Source organism: Megalopta genalis, chromosome 11 (assembly GCF_051020955.1).
Source record: "Megalopta genalis isolate 19385.01 chromosome 11, iyMegGena1_principal, whole genome shotgun sequence".
Classification (NCBI taxonomy): Eukaryota; Metazoa; Arthropoda; class Insecta; order Hymenoptera; family Halictidae; genus Megalopta; species Megalopta genalis.
In genome coordinates, this window is record NC_135023.1 from 6,427,420 (window position 1) to 6,450,949 (window position 23,530).

Consider the following 23,530-nt stretch of genomic DNA (forward strand, 5'->3'; position numbering starts at 1 on the left):
TACAAACATTAAAGCCCGTCGACTATTTTAACATCAATAATAATTAATTTAAATGAATTCTTTAATTGCCAATAAAGCGATGTTCTATACATTACTGATGACAATTGTTAATTCGCAATATTGATCCAGGAGAATACAACAAACGATCTGACAACACTGAAAATTTGAATTTATTCCTCGTCTGTCTAAAATTTTTTGTGTACATCGTAGAATAGGAATCAATAAGAAAAAAGTACAATACATATTAGTCATTGACTATTGGATTGTCGGACTGCGGTGGATAACCATTTTAACCGTTTACGACGTGAGACGTGACTCATATTTTGCTATATGTCAGTATAGCAGTGCCATCGACGGTATAGGTGGTTGTCAGACTTCGTTTTGCAAGTTAATTGTCCAGATAATTGCAAAAGACCTGAACAAAGAGAGCGATTATAAATACTACGATTATAAATTGTTCCCGGTGCAACAAAATGTTTCGTAGTTCTAACTTTGACAAATTACTAGGTACGTTTTTATTAACAATGTCAACCCAACAAAATGTCCGACTTTCCAGATTCATGATTTTAATCAACATTTTGCAGATAAAGCGACGAGTTATTTACAGCTCGAGCCTGACTGGGTCCCAATTTTACAAATATGTGATTTAATTCGCCAGGGCGATATACAGTGAGTGTAAAATGTCATCTAATTTACAGTTAACCTATTTAATTTCTATTTACGACAAAAAAGTTGTTTTATCCAGCAATAACTAACGTTACATTAATTTCGCACTTGATTTGTATTTTCGGCAAAATGTTACTAAAATTCATTAACATTTCTCCTCTTTTCCTCTTGTCTATTTTATTAAAATAAGTAACAAATGATCTTCTATGATTAATTATTTGGTACCTCTATGTAAGAAAGTGAAATGCTGTGTTTTGTATGTACGTAGACCTAAGGCAGCACTTGCAGCAATCAAGAAGAAAATGACAAATGATAATCCGCACGTAGCTTTGTATGCTCTATTGGTGAGAAATACTAAGCTAATTATTTTAATAAAAAGATTATTAATTGAATGATAAAATCTTAAATGCTTCTTTAAAATGCAGGTCCTAGAATCTTGTGTTAAAAATTGTGGTACATTAATTCATGACGAAGTCGGTACAAAACAATATATGGAACAACTTAAAGAACTAGTAAAAACAACAACTCATGATAATGTTAAGATGAAGACTTTAGAATTGATTCAAGCCTGGGCACATGCATTTCGTAATAGCCCCAAGTTTAGAGCAGTACAAGTATGTTTGTATGTCCTGTTACATATAAAACTCGTTAATATCACAAAGTTAAATATTACCAATAATATTACAGGATACACTTAATATTATGAAAGCTGAAGGATATAAATTTCCTGCTTTGAAAGAGAGCGATGCAATGTTCATTGCTGATACTGCACCAGTGTGGGCTGATGCTAACGTCTGTCACCGCTGTAGAGTCTCTTTCGGTTTGATACTGAGAAAACATCACTGTAGAGCATGTGGTCAAGTATTTTGTGATCAATGTTCGAGCAAAGCATCGACATTGCCCAAGTTTGGAATTGAAAAAGAAGTTCGAGTTTGCGAAGCTTGCTATGAACAAGTGAACAAGTAAGCACAAATGTCTTTTAATTTCCTGTTGTTATTCCTAATTCTTCCAATATATTTTTGTAGACCAACCTCGGTGCAAATCAAAGAAGCTGATTTACCTGCTGAGTATCTAAACAGTTCCTTGGCTCAGCAACAACAGGTGCCTCCTAAAAAAACAGCAGCAGAGCTTCAGGAGGAAGAAGAACTGAATCTTGCTATTGCCTTAAGTCAAAGTGAAGCGGAACTCAAGGAGAAAGAAAAGAAACGAACGACTAATACAATAAAAACGAATGCAAATACTATAAATAGGACAACGTATTCTCCACCACCGTCACCCGTTAGTGTTTTAATTAGTCACTTGGCAGAAGCTCCAACAAAGAATTATACTAGCTTCTACTTTTCAGGGCCCAAGTCCATCGAAATTGCAAGAGGAAGAAGACATCGATCCCGAGCTCGCTAAATATTTGAATCGAAAATATTGGGAACAAAGACAAACAGCGATAGAAGAGCACGTCTCTCGGGTGGATGTTACGAGTCCGTCTGCTCCAAATATCAGTAGTCCAATGCCACAGAAAATTGTGATCGCGAAGCAACAAAACGGAGAAGTTGATAGCCAAATGGAGGAATTCGTCAGTGCTTTGCGATCACAAGTAGAAATATTTGTCAATAGGATGAAGAGTAATTCATCTCGAGGCAGATCGATTGCTAACGATAGTTCTGTTCAAACTTTGTTTTTAAATATCACTGCTATGCATTCAAGGTTCGTCTTGAAATACATGCTAAATTTATGTCAAATTATTAACGAACTGAAACTCAATTTGAATGTTTAAATCTCTACAGATTATTGAGATATATCCAAGAACAAGACGATAGCAGAGTATATTATGAAGGACTTCAGGATAAACTGACGCAAATGAAGGACGCTAGGGCTGCATTGGATGCTTTGCGGGATGAGCATAAAGAAAAATTGAGAAGACAAGCGGAAGAAGCTGAAAGACAGCGACAAATGCTGATGGCTCAAAAGTTAGCCATTATGAGGAAGAAGAAACAAGAATATCTGCAGTATCAGCGGCAATTGGCTCTGCAGAAAATTCAAGAGCAGGAGAGAGAAATGCAAATGAGACAAGAACAGCAAAAGCAGCAGTACATAATGGGTAAGTTGATCGAAGTATTTCCAGCTGCTCTTTATTTTATCACATCAACTTTAGGTGGTTATCAAGCTGTTCCGGGTTACATGGGGCCGTCTCAAGGTTCACCCGTTCGCCATGTTCAGTATCAAGGTCCCGGAACCAATTACAATCCCATGTCGCCAACCAATCAAGGATATATATACGGACAACCTACTGTGAAACAATACCCAATGCAAGGTTACAATATGCCTCCAATGAACACAATGCCAGCCCACATGATGGGACCAATAGCTAATCAAGAACAGCAACCGAATGATCCTTCTGTACAGGGGCATGAAGCCTTGGGTCGAGTTACTGTTTCCGGTCCTGGCATGGTGTGTATAATTTAAACTTTCTTACATTTATTTCTTATCACTGAGATAATTTAGCATGTATTAAATATTCTTCTATGTTTTACTTAATCAATCTTTTTGTACGTCTCTTTCGAAGATGCCTCAAATGACAAATCCCATACCGCAACTACAACAGGCAGGTGGACATCCAATGGGACCACCTCCTGCTCAGCCAGGACCACCAGGACCGCCAGGGCATATGCAACAATCTGCACCAGGGCATATGCCACCGCAACAGGGTCCTCCACCGATCGCGCAATCAGGACCACCAAGTCAAATGGTTATACCTCAGGGACCTCCTCAAAGCCACATGGCTCCTCCTCCCACACAAATGGGACCTGGAACGCATGGTCCACCGGGTCAAGTGGTTGGTCTTCCGCCTCAAGTGGGCCCTCAGCAACCAGGACCTCAAGGATCTTCCATGCCTTCTCACGTTGCCAACCCTTCTATCTCGGCTCAAGAAACAGGTCCTATTCAAATGCCGCCGGGAACTGTACCTGGACCAATCCTAACATCGAATCAGGCGATGCAAGGTCCGCAAGGACCTAATTTACCTGTCATGCCTCAAGGCATGCCACCAAATCCGGTTTCTCAAGGGCAACAATTGCCATATCAACCACCAAAACCGATGCCACCTACATCAAATGAAACCGCGCAAGTGAAAGAAGACCCGAAACCTGAAACAGCGGAGTTAATTTCCTTTGATTGAAGAGACTTGGGTAGATATATATCGATAATTAGAAATGCATTTAAGATAAACCTCCAATTTAACATAAATTTTTATTTTAAATTGGCGTCAACGATTTTAATACTTGAAACAAGTGTTTATTTTCATTATGTTAGGAATGAAATGCAACTGACCGCTTCAGATTAGAAATTTTGTTAAACGACAGGGATATTTTCCACATGAAACACGTGATTATAAATGGAGACATTCTTTTTTTATTTTTAAATGATAAATTACTTGTCCGTACTAATAGTACCAACTTATCAGCCTACAAACAGTTAACAAATACCCTTTATTTGACATGATTCATTAGCAGAAAGATAATTGTATTAATAATATATAACATAAACATTTATTTAGTAAATTTTATGTGCAATTTTCTGATAAGCATTAACATTTCCTCGAACTACAATATTAATTTAAAAATAAATATTCCTGAATACAGTAGAGAATTGTTCGATTCTCAGAATTCGAATACCTGATATTGTGAAAGAAAGATTTTTTGTCTTCAGTATATGTTTTGAGTTCTAGAAATTTCAAATACAAGACTTGATTGGAAAGTTGCTAGTGGAAAATTGTACTATTTATACAGCGAAAACGAACTATCTAATAACACATGATGTGTTGAATAAAAATGTATATACAAATACTTATATGTTATCGTTATGCAATAGAAAGGAACTGAAGATAAATAGTTTCGCCAGTGATTGACCTTTTACTGAAATCATAATACCGTGTGTTTTTTTTTACAAGATTAACTCCAATTTATTCTCTATTCTATTGAAAAAACGATGAAGCATGGGATGTCTTTCAAGTCATCATTTAGAAAGTACCTGTAGTAAAACCTTTTTATTACATAGATCAAAGATTTCTTCCATTAATTCAAGATCGCAAATACATTCCCACGTCTTTCTTATATCCTTTAAAAAAAAATCAATTCAATCTGTATGCTTTCTTTCTATCTCACAATCATACTGTCTCCACTTGACCCTTCTTACGCGGTTTCGTTTCCTTCGGGCAAGTAAACGATGTCTCTTCCGAATGTTTTCTGATCACAGTCGAGGGTTCGCCATTTGTTGAACACGCAGAGATTTGACCATCCTTCTTCTCCTGACACATATTTGATATACTCAATGCAGCAGATGTTAGAGCTGCTTTCCGTAGACGCATATCCTCCAGAGGGATCTCTTCGCTTCGCGGCCTCGGCATTTTCGGTGAATTATCTCGAGATCGCAAACCGTTCTCTTGGCTTTTCTCATTTGAGTTATCACTGCGCCTGGGAACTGATGAAGGTGCTGCATTGTTTTCTCTGCGCATTTGTGCCGCGAATCCGGGCACTCTGTTTACTATAAACATTGGTCGCGGTTCCTTCTGTCTTTGTCCACGTCCTACTAAACCTAAGATTAAGTAATCATATCAGTCTTTTTCATTTAAATGATATGAGCTAATAGCAGTTTTCCTGTAACATACGTTCATGTCGCATACCCCGTAGAGCATAATTTGGCGGTGGTGTTGATGAATGGGGTGTACTTGTGGGAATGTCTAACAGTCTCGCGATCTGACTCATCTTCTTTTGCCGTGCCTTTATCCGACCTTTCGTTAGCCTTAAAGTCAAAGAATGAATGAAGTCCATGCTATGAACTGATGCATGTATATTTAGAGTGAAGATATACCTTTGTTTAGCAGCCATACATCTAATGTGATCGTCGAAGATAAATTTTGTTGATAGCAAAGGAACACGATTGCCGGTCGAACTACTCGAAGGTTTGTAAATCGTTAAGTGTAAACATCTAGAATCGTCTTTGTCACCTGCTACCTCAATGTCTTGTAAAAAGCCCACTAATCGTGCCACTCCCCAGCCTAATTTGCTAGTGTCTGGTTCTACGAGGATTAATTGCACAATATGTATGACTAGAAAACGTCGAATTTTCTGACCGTCTTTCCACACAACCGTACAGGCGATCAAATCGCTATTATCTGTGAATAAATCAAAGTAGAAGTAACATTTAAAAATACTATGTACGCGATAGGAAAAGAATAATGTTTACTTAAGTCAAGAACATTATCCACTTGAACACAATTGACCGGGTTTGTTAAGGGCAACTGCGTTTCCACTTCCATGTTAATAGCTAAGGATAATTCTCTTATTAAAAAAAATACTCTTATAGCGCGACGAGCTCTCTCCACCTGTTTAAATGATAATTTGATTTTCTATCAATATATTTAACGACTTATATTCTATACAGAACATATTTGACAAATGAAAATATTTCTAATGATTACACTCACTTCGCCACACGGTAATCTTTTGGTAAATTCAATACCAGTCATCGGAGTACCTGTCGGTGGTAATAAAATGTTACTGTCCATCATCAACCATTCAACGTTCAAGGGTCGCTTTTGAATTTCACTATATTCATCCTCAAACATGTCTAGGAATATGTCTTCGCTCTATAAATATCATAAATCATATGTCTTTGGATTTGTGTCGCAATTAATTTTGTAATTAGATAGATAACTGTTGCAACGTACCCTATAAAAATTTTTTAACAACGCAGTACTCTGCTCTTTGGCCGTTTCGATAGCCGCCAAATGCGAGTCTTTTAACACTGTTTGTCCATCCGACATTACTAATTGCATTAACAACTTAATCGCCAATTCCAGCGTAACAAGTCTCACTTTCACACCTATAACACACCAAAAACATTATTCATGAATATTACATCTTGGAAAATTAAAAAAGTTTACTCTGGAAATGAACTCACTTGTTTGACAACTTAACGTTATAATATGAATTAGTCTATCTATTAAAATTTCATTATAGAAGCTCGTCGTAGAGCCTTGTGAACTGCTTAAAATTGGATCCAAAGTTTTACGGTCAATGCCCTAAAAAAAATTTTTTTGTTAAATTAATTGCATCGTCTTATCAATATATAGTCTTATTAGAGTCATTCTCTTACCTGATTGTTAGCTAGAGCATAAAGCAAACATAACGCAAACAGGGCAGCGTAATCATTTTCCGTGCAAAACAACGAGTTCAAGATAGTTTCTAGAAATAGCTTATTTGACAGAGATTCGTTTAGATTCCTTTGCGTTTCGGGTATCAAGGGGCTTTCCAGTGCAAGTCTCTGTTCTTTCTCTTCATCAGTTACATTTAAATATCTGATGTCTTCTAGATTATCATGTGGAATGCTAATGTCTAGTTGTTCTGGACTCATTAGTACAGGTGTATCACTTATTGAAGTAGTATCAAACGATGTACTAGGATAATTGGTGTCTAATATCCTGTTGACCATACTATCATCTCCTCCTTCTTCTACAACGCATCCCTCTTCGCAAAGATCGTCGGACACATTTAAGGATTCGCTCAAATTTTCTAGAGACTTTTCTAAACTTTCTTTTGGAGGTGAAAAACCAATTGACTTAATAGACGTAATATCACCGTACATTTCGAGCACTTTGCTTGCACCTGTTTGAATAGTTTCTAAGTCTGACAGCAATATTACTGCTGCTAAAGTATGTACAAGAGGGCCATGGGAGATTATAAGAAACACTTGAGAAAGTAGAAACAGTGCTACTACAATGCTTACATGTTTTCTCTCATCCTATTAATAAAAAGGAAAAGTTATTTCTTTGGACATGGTCATTATATAATGGTTATCAGAAACGTACCTGATTTTGGCACAAAAGATTCTTATGTTTTGTAAGCGAGTAAACGTACAACGGAACCAATAATTTGTGAAGCAAGTGTTCAGACAAGACTTTATTCAAGTCGGGTATATTTAAACAAAGAATATCGTTTAAGTAATGCAAATGATCTAAATGCTCAGCTACCAAATCCGATAATCTGTTTTGACTTTGATGACTGAAACATATATGAAGTTATGTATATACGTGCGTATATGTAAAGAAGTCTCTCTTCAACAGAGCTATTTACATTTCATTAATAACTTTTATCTCACTTACTCGGCATCGTTTCTGACACAGGTGTCAAGCTCTATAATGTGATCGCCAATAAACCATACAAGATTACTGAAATAAGGTGCAGCAGTGCGGTCTCTTATAAACACGAGCATGGAGGCATCCTCTACACGATAGACATTTAAAGTTAGGGTTCGCACCGCTATACGAACCATACCTTCTGAGTGGTTAAAAAATTTGATTGCCTCCGTATACAATGGAAAATCATTGGTGTGCTGATAAAAAAATCAAATTAAACAATATCCTTTTTTTATACGTGTTTAGTGCAACTTAAAAAATGAAGATGAATCAATGATCACAATAATGGAGATAATATTAACTGATTAAACACTATAGGCATATATAAAGCTTTTAATGTTAGATCAAAAGAATAAATATATATATCTCAGGCAGCCACTATTAAAATCAATGGACATGAGATTAGCTACAGTGAAAAAATAGACACAGAGAATTATCACGTGTACCTCGTTTACCTCATTATAAAAGAAATGAATAGTATGAGCATTCAACTTCAAGCTCAAGGTCTTTAAAAAACTGATGTAGTATGCCATCACCTCTTCATCACTGAAGTCAAATTTGTGCACTATTATACTGTTTACATGATTATTACTGAGCAAGTAATCTAAAACAGAAAGGAATACCTTAGCATTCGAATACTCCAAATTCAGAAGGTCTCGACTAAGCTTATCTATCAATATGTACAAGAAATAATTCTTTCAAGAACTTACATAAGGAAGTCTCATTACGTATATTTTCAAACAATATATTCAGTGTCTGTAGCAATTGAACACATACATAGCTTCCACATTTTTGTTTCATAATTCGTAAAAAGAATGAAAGCATGTTTTTCTCCAAAAAGAAACTGGGGATAGGAAATAAGACTATTAATTGTAATACAAAAAAATTGATGTTGAGTGAATGCTCTCATTAATTATACTTACTCGAATACACTACTATCATTTTGGTCACCCCATATTAAAATTTCAGCTATAGAACGGAGAATCTCTACCAATAATCCTCTATTATTCTCAGACACAGTCTGATTCCTTGATAGGACATTGTACAAATACCTATGGACAACAAGATAATAAGCATAAAACGCAGATATTGTAACATGTATACATACTTGAGGTGCTCCAAAGAGTGTGGATTCTTGGGCTTCCAGAGCCCTCCTCCAAACCAGCTTCGGCTTCGAAACATTTTTTAATTGTATTGCGATCGCATTTGGGTGGTGGCCTGCGATAAATTCATTTTTCGCTATCTTTTATCGCTAAGGAAGAGTATCAATCTTTGTTAATACGATTAGGATCACAGGGGTTTTTTCATGCGAATCCTTGCGCATTGAAATCTTCGTAAACGTCGAAACAATTATCAAAATAGAGCCAAAAGTCAACACATTGTTCAGGTTAGACTTCTTGTTTTCGCATTGAGCATTCTTATCATTGTTTTAATAACTAATTACTCTGTTACTTGCAAATTTACACTTACTTTTCTTATACATTTTTTTCTCGTACCATAAACAGTTTTTCGAGGTAATGTTAGATCACACACGTAGAATTTTGCGCGACGCAAAACGTAGCCCAGCCTCCATTACTGAACGGACTATGGAATCACATGTTAGGTTACTTCGTTGTCAGTTGCCGTTATTATTTCTATAGATTTCGTGTACGAAAGTGCGTTAAATATGAATCAAAGTGTATTTCCCTTTTTGCGAATCAAAATTTATTTAGATTGTACCTACCAATACGTATGAAACAAAGTTGTCAAAGAACGATGAAAACACGTCGATACTAGAGCAGATGAGTTTATTGACAATTAACAACATACGTGCCAGAATATCTATAATTAAGAAATTTCAAATGAATCATTAATCATGAGAGTGCTAGAATTATATAGTGGTATCGGGGGAATGCATTACGCGTTTCAAGGTAAGACACTCTGTTATTACCTGTACAGACATATATTGTTTAGAAACACCTAACCTACATTAGTCAATGTGGTTTCTCCATTAGATATAAATAAATATAAAATAATTATTTGTATTTCCAGAAAGTGGTGTTAATGGGGACTGTGTTGCAGCAATTGATATAAACACTGTTGCAAACGATGTGTACAAACACAATTTTCCACATGTTTGTCTCATGAATCGCAATATTCAGTCAATTACTGCAGATGAAATAAATAGTCTGCATATAGACACTATATTAATGAGTCCTCCTTGTCAACCATATACAAGGATAGGCCTCCAAAAAGATGTATCCGATAATAGGTCTTCTTCATTACTCTATGTACTTGAACTCGTACCAAAAATAAAAACATTAAAATATATTTTGCTAGAGAATGTAAAGGGATTTGAGAAGTCTGAAATGAGAAATGCAGTACTAAAATGTCTGAATAATTCCGAGTTTTATTACAGAGAACTGATTTTAAGCCCTTGTCAGCTTGGTATTCCAAATAGTAGACACAGATATTACCTGTTAGCCAAGAAAAAGAATCTCAAATTTTGTTTTGATAATGCTACATTAAATTTTGATCTACCAGAGGATATTTTAAAAACTTTAACAAGGAGGAAGTATAAATTCTTAGGAGAAAGATGTATTCAAGATATGGAGAGTAATAAGGATTGTTACATGTTAGATAAAATTTTAGAAAATGTTGAGGATGTACAGTACCTGGTACCAAGTAAATTATTGCAAAAGAGAGCTTGGGTGTTAGATTTAAGAACCTCTGAAAGTAGTGGTTCCTGCTGTTTTACAAAAGCTTATGGCCATTATGCAGAAGGTACAGGATCTGTGTATTGTCCATACTCGGAAGAAGTGATTAAAGAAGCATATTTAGCAGCGAGTAAATACGGTCGCGAAACGTTAGAAGCATTAGAGATACTAGAAAAATTGAAGTTGAGATATTTTACACCTAGGGAAATCTGCAGACTAATGTGTTTCCCAGAAGATTTTACATTTCCTGATCACATCACAAAAAAACAAAAATACAGACTACTAGGTAATTCAATTAATATATATGTAGTTAGCAGATTAATATTCTTATTGCATACTGAAAAGCAATTTGTATAAATCTATACTACAGAAGTACAATATTTTTCTATAAATATAGAAAATACTGGTGAGAAAATGACAGATTCAATTACATATTCTATGTAAAAACATTCGATTTTTAATACAAATAAAACCGATCCATACATAGATATATGATTTTACATATTAGTTATAGTTTTTTCAGCATCTTAAATCAGTTTATAATTAATATAATGCACAAGTGCACTATAATATTTATCTGCATTTCAACTGCTTCAAGGTACAACTCTTTAACATTATGTAAATTTCATATAGATTTATTAATTATTCAATACTTCTGTCACTTCCCAGTGCATCAAGCATTGTGATCTATTTTAAATAGTTTCCAATTCTGGTGGAATGTGAATCTTCTTCTCTGCTGCAAATTTCTTCAATGCTTGGTATTTTGAGTGCCAAGACTCTACTTCCTCTCTCATGCGGTTATTGTCATCTTGCATAGTTTCCATATCCCGGTATTCCTGTGACTTCTCTGACTCTAACTCATCCTTCTGTTCAATTCTCTTAATGCGGCAACTGGCTGCATATCCTCTGTTCTTCAACGTACGTCTACGTTGTTTCATACGTATTATTTCTTCTCTTGATAAACCACGTAATTTAAGTTGCCTATTCAAATCTCTGACTGATATAGTCACCAGTTCATCGTCACTAATGTCTAAACAGGGGCCAGGTGAAAGAGGATCCTATACAGATAAATAGAGATTGTCCTAATTTACATGGTTATATAAGAGATGCTGGTGCCACTACTAGAAAAAACTTTATTAAGAAGGAAATAACGCTCATGGAAGGTAGTAAAAAAGGGGAATTAATGTAAGTTTAATTTCCTGCGTGTCATAGTTGTGTATTTCGAATAGATACGTAAAACATAAAGGAAACATAGGAGACGACAATGTATGCGATGGTATTGCAACATACCATTTTTATAGAACGCTTTCCATCCATAGGTTTCCCAAATGATGAAATTTCTCAAGTTCCAACATCGAGCAGCCACCGAGGCTTCGATTTTCCGCTAGCTTTTACGCTTTCAGGAAAAATTTGCTTAGTCATTGTACGCTCTCGTACAGGTCAATTCGTCATTCGTTTTACAACACGATAGGTATCTCTCTAAAAACATGAACATATTCCTCTCGTAATCATTTTGTACGAATCAATTTTGTAATCAGTAACGACAAAAAGTATTCAATGCCTATTATGCATTTAATTTTGAATAATTCAATTAAATGTTTGAGTCATAGATACTCTGGTTTACGTGGCGAGGCTATTTCCAGGTTTTAATTGAAGCATCACTTCATAGAGGGCCATGTTCTGAGTTTCTCGCTTGTTCTTTGATTGTGAATCTTTTGTTTACATCTTATAAGGATTTTGAAGGCTTGATCTGCAAATAAAATATTAATATATACAACACAAACATTTGTTAGAGTATAATATGATATATAATTAAATTGCATTGCATTCGCATATTCTCAAGCAACAAAGCTGGCGCCCTAATATTATTCGAATGCTAATTATTTAAATCGTTCGTCTATTGAGCAAAATTAAGCTTGGTTAATTTTATTCGAGGATAAATGTAACATTCTATTAATAACAATAATAACGTTTTCGAGACAACAGCAGTATAGTAGGGTAATTATATGTGAATCGTATCGAAACATTCTGTTTTGTTGAAATACAGTTTAGTGCGCATAGTTTTCGAATAAACCAGATGGCGCGGCAGTAGCGTTTGGATGAATTTCGTTGTGATTACGTGTCTTTCACATAATTTATGTATTTCGTTAGTTAATTAACGTTAGTCACAGCAAAAAAAAAAGTAAAAACATAGCTCTAACACCAGACTGTGTTCGTTGCAAATTTATTCGATTATCATAAAGAAGTTTAATAGAAGGAAGGCAATTTATTAGAAATGAATTCTAATTTCATTAAATATAAATCTTTGAATTTATGAAATTTTTGAGGTACTTGGTGTGGCTGAGGAATTACTATCATCGTTAGAAACGTACTAGATTGTTTAAAAAATGTCGGAGAATTCGATATCGACAGCGGCGGCGTGCTCGAAGTTTACCAGGTCGTTTTTAAGGTTCAATTTGTGAAACGAGCCCGTTGCGGAGACGAATATCAAGCGAATTCAGCCCTTGGGGAGCTGGAAATTATTCTCGGAGTTTCATTAAGACCAGCCGCACAATGAAATGGAACCCAGAATCGGAGCATAAATCTCTATTTCACCGAGCATATGATTACAAAGTCTTGCACGTGTACCAAGCCCCCTAAGGTTACCTCCACGAAAGCCACGTAGCAATAATTTAATTTCTCGCCGCCTTCCTTTTTCGTCGATTCTTTAGCTTTCCTCTTTTTCTTCGCGGACTTTTCTTCGGATTTTTCCTTGTCCGTGAGCTCGTTTTTCGGTCGTTGGAAACGTACACCGAACTCCATCTGCGAAAACGATTTTTCAAGCCGTAAAATTCCACAGAAATGTTAGTTTTTAGCGGCGACCATAAATTACAGACGAGGATAAAATGATTTAACACGACGCTGAAATCGATCGAATAAAAACTGAAATCTACCAGCGATCGAAACAAATTGAAAAACTTTCTGGACAAGTAACCGCGGTCTACCGAGCGGAAGGAAGATATTAAAAAGCAAACGGATGCGCGCGGGTATCTTCCGAGCGGAAAAACAGCGTGTTTCGCATTCCTTTTTCAGATTGCATCGTGAACGTCGGCGCGGCATTTTCATGTATTTCCATCGGCGTGGAAATATCGAAGTAAGAACTTTACTTATCTCAGAGGAAGCTCTCATGTTTCCACAAACAGCGGACTCTCAGGAAACCGATACCTTTCTGGCCTCGGGCACCAGCAACCGCATATCCTCGTCGAGATCCGAGAACGAGAAACATTCGGGATGCGATGATTTCTCGAGAGCTCCTTCGGCTATCAGTAATTGCTCTTGCGGTCGAAGCGCGTCGTCGAGCCGCAAGTTCTTCGACGACTTTCCGTCGGACTTTCCTTTTTTCCGATGTTCCCTCGGCGATTCGTCCGCCGTCGCCGGAATATTACCCTCGAACGTGTCCTTCACGCGAAACCGGAAAACCAGAGGACACCGTCCGGTGTTCTGCAGCTGGAAATCAATTTCCCCTCCCGTGGCAAAGCGTGAGCAAACAGGTAGGCGAGGGTGATGCATAGTCGTCGGTGCGTCGGTAAATGGAAAATTTACTGCCTGTCGGCTGCGAATGATTTAATCGAACTCTACGCGGATTCTGCGGCCCGAGTTCCTCCTAGTTTAGGTATGTTCTCCGAGAATATGCAGGAAGTTTGCACGGTTGTCGGGCGTGTTTGCTCCGCGGGAAATGCATAGAATTTTTAGCAGCCGGAACCATTCGCCACCTTCAGAACTCCATTTCCGAGAAATCTCTTTCCTCTCGAAGTGTTCTGAATTTAAAAATATCGTCGCGCGCGGTGTTACGCGTACGCGGTACAAACAAAAAATAGTGAAATAAACGTATCTTGCGTGTTACGGACGTAATTAGACTGCCGATGGCAGCGCACAGCGATTCGAGTATCAATATGTATGGCCGAATTAACCGAAAGTTACGATCAAAGAGAATTTGGTTGATCGCGGGTGATCGAGCTTCCGGCGATATGAACGTCGCGGTGATTAAATCCTGCGTCGAACTTTGCGCGATCGAAGATCGACCCAGCAAATCGTGAAATATAGCGCCAGCGGATCGGGCTTAAATATCGGGGACGATCGAGAACAGTGATCAGTGGGATTTCTCGTTCGCAATAAGCTAATCGATTGATCCACATCAATTGTAGACTGGACAATTGTGGTAATTGCGTAAACTGGACAACGGGAAAGGATGTTCTGCAGCAGAATCCCGACAAACGCCGCACGAGACCGATTAAACCCGACCTTACTCAATTACCAGGATGATTCGCCAAGGTAAATAGGCTGTAATTAAACGATACGGCCTGGGGAACCTTATTAATTGATCGTGGTCAGGCGATGGCTAAGTTGCGTGGATCCGCTCGCATGTTTGCCCTTTGATCCTATCACGATGATCAGATTCGAAGATTCCGGCCTAATTAACGGGATTTGTTTAGACCGCCGAGCTGCTACTATCTCGCGATAGCAGCACTTTCTTTCGAGACGGATTAAGCTGATCCTCGGGCCAAACGGATAGCGATCTCGAGCTGTCCCCGGAACCATCGATTACAACTTTGCCATCGATCGATTAGCACTTTAGGAGGACCGATTATAAGCTCGTTAAATATATTTTTATCGAATGCTGTTAAATGCTCTTGATTCCTTAAAACAAATAGAATAATAATTTTCGAGGACCGATTCATCATGCGCCGTCTCTTAAAATCTGCGAGAGGTATTATTGGCCTCTCATAATTCTTACCAGTAAGTCCCTCGGACATCTCATAATTTTAGTGCGAACTCGTGTAGATTTAGCTGTACGGTTCCATTGGATCTTTTATCGGTGTTGGTATCTCGATGAATTATTGGCTGTCGTGTAACCAACCACTATCTGGTGGTCCAGACTTTCATCGAACTTCCCAAAAAAGAGAGACATCGCAGAGGTCTCGATAAATCCTACGGGATTCGTCAGCGAATTGTAATTAAACTCCGTTACCAAAATTCTACCAAATTCTAATCGAACTGAATTCTTAGAAAATCGAATAAAGATTCGACGCCAGATGAATGCTGAAATAAATAAAGAAACTTGTAAAAGATCGCTGTAAAAACCTGTAAAATAACCAAGTTCCCGAATCGAGAAACGATAGGCCAATTAAAAAGTCCTCGGAGATCAATGAAACTACGGTATCGTCTGAAATCGCCCGGACGAATATTAAGATCCAAGTGGAGCAAACAAACAAATGTCGGTTGCGCAGAGACTAAATAGAGTAAAATAAATGGTATCGGAAGTGTAGCGAATATTCTCGAGGCCAAAGCTCGATGAACAGGAAAAGCAGCTAAAAGCGTGGCGTCTTCGAGATACTATTCCCTGGAGGAAAAATTCGAATAAAATTCGTGGGAACCGATCTCCGAAGTTTCACGGTTGCGTGGACGTGTTAGGCGATAGTTGAGCAAGTAATCTCCCGTCGTCGGTGACGAAGATGGAGCTGCTGCCCTGGGTCCCGTTTGCTTCGTGTGTATCGGAACAGCAGATCCTTTTGCGAGATTTCTCGAGCGGAACACGGCGTTCGCATCGGGCTCTTTATGCGGGGATACCACGGGGATGCAGATCGAATTGTACCCGTTCGCCGTTCTGGCTTCGACGTTCTCGCGATTTCCAATATTTTTCCAAATGGCCGACTCTTTATCTCGCTTTGTTACGCCATTCGCTGCTTTGTGCCGCGCAGCCTTGGCGCCGCGATCCTCGGACCATGTTTTATGCGTCGCCAAAACACCCTTGCAATAAGGGTGTAAAATTGTACCCGTAGCTGTACACGAGTTTTGACAAATGTGACTCATTCAGTGGAGGCTATTGAAAGAAAGACACGAATCAAAATTGATTTCAGTGGATCGTTAGGAGAAAGTCGCACAAGAATGAAATAGTAAAAATTTCATTAAGAACCGTGTTTCAGAAACTGAGGCCTATATCAAGGACCTGCAACCTTTCTCATTATATTTGCGACCTTTAAACCAGCGCTCGTGCCAGCAGGAAAATTGGTAAGCTTTTTCGAGTGCTCCGATCAAAGTGTATGGTATGGTCTGATTACCTTTGACATGTCGATACCTAAGCAGATCGGTGTCATACGCGAAAGATGATCTCAGACCCGGATGTACCGAGCATCGAATTTTATTTGTCGAAAATGGAGGAAGCGACGAGGAAAGTGAACGAAAGCGGCGAGTAATTGAATTAATTGAGATTAAAGCCTCGAAGAAGCCTCGCCGGGCGCCGGCGGTGTCGATAATAGTGGACAATGGAATGGTGATACGGGCAGTCCGGGACAGCCCGGAGACCCTAATGGTCAACCAGGACAACCTGGAGACCCTAATGGTCAGCCTGGACAAACTGGAGACCCTAATGGACAGCCTGGCCAACCTGGAGACCCTAATGGCGAACCTGGATCACCGGGGTCACCTGGAAGCCCTGGATATCCCGGCGAATCTGGATATCCTGGAAGCCCTGGGTCACCTGGATCACCTAGATCTCCTGGATCACCAGGTTCACCTGGATCTCCTGGATCACCTGGATCACCTGGATCACCTGGTTCACTTGGTACACCAGGTAGTCCTGGCACACCAGGAACCTCTGGAACTCCTGGTACTTCTGGCCTCTCAATCCGATGATCTCGCAATGATCGGTCCAATAATTTGATCTGATGAAAATTAAATCGAATAGAATGGATATCGCGATTCTGGCTAAACAATTCTCGGTCTCGTAGAACAGGAATCATTGTTCGGGGTTGTTCGCCAGTTTATTCAAATATTTACACGCAGAGATGTCCACGTAGAAAAATCGATACATTCTGTCGCCTCGTGGACCGTCATGGAAAAATAAATAAAGCCGTGTCAGGACGCATTGTTCGTGGGTCGCGGAGGCCCCGAATAACGACGAAATTCCCGATGAATTCGAGAGTTGCGACGCGACGCGACGTAACGGTGTTTCCCACTTTGTACAAAACAATTTGTCCGTGACGAGATTCGCGGGCCGCCACGCGTACACAATTTTTACCTTCGCACCCTTCTCGCGCGGGATTGAACAGGAGAACTGAACGCAGCCGTAATGTAATTAGCACGCGAGAACAGGAAGCTCGTCGAACGGACAGCGCGGCGCGTTGTAAAAGCGTTCGTATCCATAATTGTAGGCGGGACAATTGAGCGGAACGAATGCGCGAAATGTTTTAGAAAAAGTCTGTCTCTCTACCCTAGGAGTTCGTGATTCGTTATCGCCGCCATTAACGGCCACGATCGCGCGCGAATCGTTGCGGAACCACGAGCTACGCCACGAAGAAACAGTCTCGTTGGCGTACCCCGTTCGCGATTAACACACAGAAGCACGACGAAATTGGAAAAATACACTTACCAGACTGTCGAGAGTTCTGGGCCACCTCGAGGAAGCTATCGTACGGGATTAAGGATCTAAATTGAATCGATCGGATCCGATCGGGAAGCTAGACTTCGGCTGTCAGTCGATTAGCGATTCGTTTCCCCATTTCTACGATGTAGATAATCGAAGAGTTATTTTTTTTTTGCTCGATTACTATTACACCTATATCGATTTACCTTCCTGTGGCCAACCGGGCGCCTGCATATTTCCAGTATTTTTTTTCCAACGATTTTTACGGTTTCGCGAATGGAACCGTGAAATTGGTTTGTTGGAGCTCCGGTTCGCGGAAATTGTTTCGTTTGCGAATCAAAATTTCGTATCCTGAATTTGTTCACATGCGTACGAAATCTTTCCTCGATTATTTTACGAACAGATCGCGATGGGTCCGCAGAGGAAAGATGAAAAATCGTCTGCCTCGGAAAAGGGATTGGAATGAATTATCGGTTGCCCACAGGAGAGTCAATTACGCGACAGCGCTCGCCTAGGAGCGCGTCCATCGAATGATATGACGAGAAGAGATGCGATTAGTAGTCTCCCTATTTTACAATTAATTTTACAACGTTCGATCCGCTGCACGCGTTGCTTCCTCGAACGTATTCTAGTTTCGAATTACTTCCTAAAGCTTGCGCGCGTCGATAGACGAACGAACACGCTCGATCGGCGTCTTGCACTTAATTAATGCCCCGTCGATTATGGGAAACAGTTTCGATGCGCCCGCCGATTGAAACGAACAGAAACGGCATTGATCCAGGAATCGTGCTTTTCGTGCTCCCTATGCGCGCCCGAGTCCTTTTTCATTCGAATCTGTCCGTCGACCGCGTTAATGGATCAAGAACGAAAAACGACCAGCACATTTTTCTATGCAAATTCAAGCCGCCGCGCTTCGAAACGCGCACGGAACGACTCTGCCGGAACGCTACCTCGCCGAAGGATTTAATTAAATGCACATTGTTATATACGATCAGGCCGACAATTTTCGTGGTTGCCCCCGAAAACCATGCAATAACATAGATGAAAATCACTCGCGATGCAAAACTCGTCAAAGATATTCGACGCATTTTCAGCGACCATTGTTCGCGTTCACAGAGCGAAAACGATCCTCCTGGTCCGCGCGGCTACCAACACGCTTCATCGCACGAACATCTCGCTCATTCCGGAGAACGAAGTCCACGTGCAACACGTGTGCGTTTTTGACAAACAAATTCCACGGGGTACATTGTTTGAGAATGCACCAAAAAAGTCGCGCCGCAAACATTTTTCCGGCGAAACCTCGGCCTGGAAAAAGCACGCGCGAGCGAATTATTTCGAGAATGAAATTCAAGCGCAACGTTACAACATTCCGCCGCATATTTCAAGGGTCGAGTTTCGCAAAACGAGCAGACCGAACCTTTCCGAATCTTCTTATCGACGATTTCTCGGTCGAAACTCGGCGTTCCTTGAATTTCGCCGAGTAGATTTACCCTTCGTTCCCTAAATCCGAGCGTCGGCTGTCAAAGAAAATGCGTCCCCGAATATTTTGCCGAGTTTGGCATCCCGTGGAAGCCTTATTGCGATCGTCGGACGTTCTTCGAGGGATCGTTCCGCGTTACTTCCGATTTCCAGCGCGGCTGAAAGGATTCGCCTAGGCTAAAACGAAAGTTTCGGTCCCTCGGCGTAACTTCTGAATTAAGGAGCCGAGATTCGCGGCGTCCTGGGTTCCGATGGACAAGGGCCGCTCCTTCCGGGGCTGAAACTTTTTCCCTGGCAGCTCGCAGAGACCTCGCCTTTTCTTCGCTTTTCTCTCACGCTCTCGTATTTCCTCCCGTTAGCGCTTTACCTGCGAAATAGCTGCCGTCTGACGTGGGCCGGCCACGACGGAAGAAGAATCAAGTCCATCTGAAAGCAGACGCGTTCGAAATGGGGCGGAATAGAAACGGCTCGATTCCGGCTTTACCCGGCCACCCACGCAAAGCCTGCGTCCGCCGTTTTCGGGACCGGTGTCCATCGAGTGAACGCGTGGGCCACGATCGCCCCTCGCGATACACCTTTGTCCAGGCGAGCCACGTACAGCCTTCGCCAAAAGCATCGACATTCGCCTAAAATATTGTATTCGTCACCGGGACCGGCAGAAGAATACGTCTGGACACCTCATAAAACGGAATAACTCATCGAAGATTGATCCAAACGATTTGAATTTGTTGAAGGACTCTATCAGATGATAGAAGAGCTACTTTTATGAATAATGCATGAAAACATTTTTCTAAAAATAACACTTCGGTGAAAAGAGCTGCAAAGAATTAATTTTCCTTATTATTTTTGTCGTTCCACCCATTTGCTACTTCCATAAAAATTTTTTCAGTGATATCCTCACGGTTTTATATTTTCTGCGGATGCTTCTGCTCAAGGCTGTACTTGTATTTTTCTCAGAAAAAAAATCACATAACCGTTCCGTATTATGCAAGGACACCGCGAGCCATTCGATGGCTTCAGTCCCGTTCCTTTTCTCGCATTTATGCGATTCGTTCAAGAATAATCGACTCGGAAAATCGAAAATGTGAACTTCTCTGCCGGTTATTTCGTCAGGTTTTTCCTTTTTACAGAGAGAAGTTTAATAAACACAACTCGGATAGTAATAGGACCGACGTTGGGTTCTCGTTGGGTTACGATCGCGTGATTACGTTAATCGAGCGAGCAAAAACACGAGGAACAAAAATCGTATCCGACTGGTGTGCGCCTGGAGACAAACACAAAAAAGCTCCAACAGAAATTCGTGAGACAGATTAGAAAGAAAAGAAAAAAAAGAGAGAACAGCGGTGTTCAAATATGTGTGTGTGTACGTGTGTTAATGTGTGAAAGCTGCGACAGTCGATTTTTCTGCTTGTCAGGACGTTCAACGGCGACGACATTTCCGAGAACAATTTCGGTAAATCGCGCGACGTTCGAGTCGACGTTGAAGTGACGTAAACGAAAGCGACTGGAATATATGATGATTCGAACTCGGTTTTCGAAAAATGAATTCAGATAAAATCACGTCGCCGGAGATGGGCACGGAACGGTCGCAAACAAATCAGAATCCATCGATTATCGAAAACATTGAAATCCCGTGACGTTTTTGCAACACTCGGCACACCGGCTCGTCGCGAAAATTTCCGGAATGGAAGGTGAATCGGTGAAAACGACTCAATCAAACCAGAACTGGGCGTTCCGTTTTTTCGGTTTACCTAGATGGAAATCGTGCTCCGTGGCCCTAGACGTGTTTTATACGTGTGTTCGGGTGCTCGTAGAGTCGCACACACTGCCACGGTGTCGCACTATAATCTGCCATATCGTCGAGCTTCGATGCATCGACTCCCGGAAGGATTTTCGTGTCCGTCGAAATCTTAGGATTATCAAAGAGCAACGATAACATTGTGCTTATTCGGTCTGGAAAAAGAGAAAACGATCAGGCTTCCCGGCAACGTTCTCCTCGGGGATAATCGCACTAGCTACACACGTCGATGGGTTCAGGATCGAAAGCTCGCGAAGCGAAATGCCAGCACGATCTATACTCGACGTTGGGTACTTTCGCTCGTGCTGCGCGAAGCTCGGATCAAATACGTTCGAGCAACTAAATCTGCTTTTCCGAACGAAACTATTTACATAAAACTATGTTGCTTGCACAGAGAGAGAGAGAGAGAGAGAGAGAGAGACCCGGCCCACGTAATAATCGGCTCGCTTTGCTTTGCTTCCCATTGTGCGAGCTCTTCGCCCGAGTTTCTTTGTTCCGCCGCTGAGAGAAACTGGCCAATCGAAATCGCGAACTCGTATGAAACAGATAAAAGCTCGCGCGTAAAAAGCGTGAAATGCTGCTCCTAAGAGCACGTTCTCTTCCTTGATAAAATATTAAACTGTGCAACAAATTTGCCGACCGAAAGAGAGAGAGAGGGAGAGAAAGAGAGAACGTTGCTTCGACTCGTTTCCCTCGTCTAAAGAATTCGGAGACATAAATTCGATTAAATTAATATTTTATTCCGACACGGTCGACTGCTCCGTTCAATTTTCCACGCGACCTATTAAATTAGCTTATCCGGCAGTCGATACATAATTTTCAGAACGGTTGTCCAGCGGAATCGGGCGGCGATAAATCAACCGTAAAATCAGCGGAATTTCAGAAAGCGGTTCCGATCGGAAAACTTGGTAATCGTTCGAACGACGAATATCCAATGCTGGGAATTGGATCTGGACTCGCAGGGTGTTACGGGGCCGTTATAATGCATCGGTCGAGAGCGAAACAAAGAGGGAATCTGTTAAGCGAGACCGATAATCCGCGGTATCAGCGGATCGATTTCCGCGGGATCGAACGTCGCGGCTCGATGTTCTCGGAATTCGTTCGAACCCGCTCGTAAAAGGAGGGACGGACGCGTAAAATCCTTTAACGGTGTGCACACGCGTCGACCGTGCGCCACGATGGAATTTATGGCCGCGCGATTCTGTTCCAGGACGGTTCCCGGGGCTCGTAAAGCAAATTCGAGATACGTCTCGCTCGTAACTCTTCGAGAACGGCGTCGAATGGTGTTCGATTAGTCCGCTCCGAGGGAATTTCGATGATCGAATCGACCACGGGACCGTGAAATTCGGGCCGGTCTAACCTGTTGACCGGCGCCGATTTTTCGGCGTGCGAACGCGAGACAACATCTCCGGAGATGCACTCCGCCTAAACACGCTTTGTTTCGGACTATCGCGAGTGCTTTGTTCTCGCAAAGATTCGCGGCGTTTTCATTCGCCTTTTTTCATCGTAGAGAATTCTCTCGTCGACGAAATAAATTTGGTCCGTTACACGGTGACTATTATAGACGGGAGATCATTGTATTTTATTTTCACTGGGAAAACATTATTCGGTCGCCGAAACAAAACTCGCCGTTGTTCCGGCTTCCGTTAAAACGATTCGTGCGAAACGAAATTCGTGCCACGATTCGCATCGTCGACGATTCGAGAATGCTTCCGAACGGACTTCGTGAGAAACGGGTCTCGCGATCAACGCAAGCTCTGAAAGCGACGTCCAAGAAATTAGCGTGCAGCACTATGCTCTAAACTGTTGCCAGTCTTCTTGCTCCGCGGATCAACGTTCAACGTTCCGTGGGAACGTAGGGTGCAAGCATTACGCAAGAACAGCATTAACGCGTTCTCCCCGATGAGCAGCTGAATCCGATCGTGGCTGAAATTGCGCCGTTTGAACGCGTCAAGTACACTCGGCAGAAACGTATGTTTCTTGTCAGCGATTACGTGTTGTAAGCAAACGCACGGGATGTTACGCTAAGGGATGCGATTCACGATTCACTGCGTGCAGAGTGTACCGCCTCAGAGTACCGTACACGTGTACCCAAATCAATCTGAAATTCAAAACAGTGATTCTTCGGCTACGGCTGCTGCTTCGTATTGCTTATCAAGAGAGGGGACAAGTGAGCGACGAAACAGAAAATTAAATGAACAGAAAAATAAAGAAATAAAGACAGAGAGTGTGTGAGAGAGAGAGAGAGAGATGATGGGGTTGACACCTAAGGGATTATGCGTGCATGCATGGTCTCAACA

The 23,530-nt window shown here is 40.8% G+C and overlaps 5 protein-coding genes and 1 long non-coding RNA gene across 14 annotated transcripts in view; 2 read left to right on the top strand and 4 right to left on the bottom strand.

Annotated features, from left to right (window-relative positions):
- Hrs (Hepatocyte growth factor regulated tyrosine kinase substrate) lies at nt 1-4,586 on the top strand. Its single transcript, XM_033479776.2, has 10 exons — nt 1-507; nt 585-669; nt 935-1,010; nt 1,092-1,280; nt 1,354-1,628; nt 1,692-1,944; nt 2,012-2,367; nt 2,448-2,761; nt 2,816-3,111; nt 3,227-4,586. Exons 1-10 carry the CDS (start codon nt 474-476, stop codon nt 3,836-3,838), a joined length of 2,490 nt encoding a protein of 829 aa, XP_033335667.2. The 5' UTR covers nt 1-473; the 3' UTR covers nt 3,839-4,586.
- Nucleotides 4,587-4,686: 100 nt separating this feature from the next.
- ema (C-type lectin domain containing ema) lies at nt 4,687-9,099 on the bottom strand. 5 transcript variants are annotated; one of them, XM_033479775.2, is made up of 14 exons: nt 8,964-9,099; nt 8,779-8,907; nt 8,566-8,699; nt 8,311-8,459; nt 7,823-8,052; nt 7,529-7,721; nt 6,817-7,461; nt 6,622-6,742; nt 6,389-6,543; nt 6,146-6,307; nt 5,905-6,043; nt 5,530-5,833; nt 5,327-5,460; nt 4,687-5,253 (listed from the first exon to the last, which is right to left on the bottom strand). In XM_033479775.2, the coding sequence occupies exons 1-14, from the start codon at nt 9,035-9,037 to the stop codon at nt 4,826-4,828; spliced, it is 2,997 nt and encodes a 998-aa protein (XP_033335666.2). In that variant the 5' UTR covers nt 9,038-9,099; the 3' UTR covers nt 4,687-4,825. The 5 variants fall into 5 exon arrangements, with proteins under 5 accessions (XP_033335666.2, XP_033335663.2, XP_033335665.2 ...); XM_033479772.2 differs by having other exon boundaries at nt 5,905-6,067; XM_033479774.2 differs by having other exon boundaries at nt 8,302-8,459.
- A 524-nt stretch (nt 9,100-9,623) lies between these two features.
- LOC117228257 (tRNA (cytosine(38)-C(5))-methyltransferase-like) lies at nt 9,624-11,037 on the top strand. Its single transcript, XM_076525121.1, has 2 exons — nt 9,624-9,765; nt 9,887-11,037. Exons 1-2 carry the CDS (start codon nt 9,711-9,713, stop codon nt 10,906-10,908), a joined length of 1,077 nt encoding a protein of 358 aa, XP_076381236.1. The 5' UTR covers nt 9,624-9,710; the 3' UTR covers nt 10,909-11,037.
- LOC117225926 (transcription factor MafK) lies at nt 10,986-12,007 on the bottom strand. The gene is made up of 2 exons (XM_033479778.2): nt 11,842-12,007; nt 10,986-11,609 (listed from the first exon to the last, which is right to left on the bottom strand). The coding sequence occupies exons 1-2, from the start codon at nt 11,866-11,868 to the stop codon at nt 11,244-11,246; spliced, it is 393 nt and encodes a 130-aa protein (XP_033335669.2). The 5' UTR covers nt 11,869-12,007; the 3' UTR covers nt 10,986-11,243.
- On the bottom strand, nt 11,901-13,738 carry LOC117225927 (uncharacterized). Its single transcript, XR_013034382.1, has 3 exons — nt 13,198-13,738; nt 12,166-12,301; nt 11,901-12,030 (listed from the first exon to the last, which is right to left on the bottom strand). It is a non-coding gene; the product is annotated as an uncharacterized LOC117225927 (long non-coding RNA).
- A 3,588-nt stretch (nt 13,739-17,326) lies between these two features.
- LOC117226228 (QRFP-like peptide receptor) overlaps nt 17,327-23,530 on the bottom strand; it is a 67,129-nt gene continuing 60,925 nt past the window's right edge. For 2 of the 5 annotated variants that reach the window (XM_076525119.1, XM_076525118.1), the window contains one exon: nt 17,327-19,858. In XM_076525119.1, coding sequence (XP_076381234.1) covers nt 19,849-19,858 — 10 coding nt within the window. In that variant the 3' untranslated portion in view covers nt 17,327-19,848. Of the gene's footprint in view, nt 19,859-21,183; nt 21,386-21,949; nt 23,332-23,530 lie in introns of those variants that run through there. The other 3 variants (XR_013034380.1, XR_013034381.1, XM_076525117.1) reach the window with 3 other exon arrangements.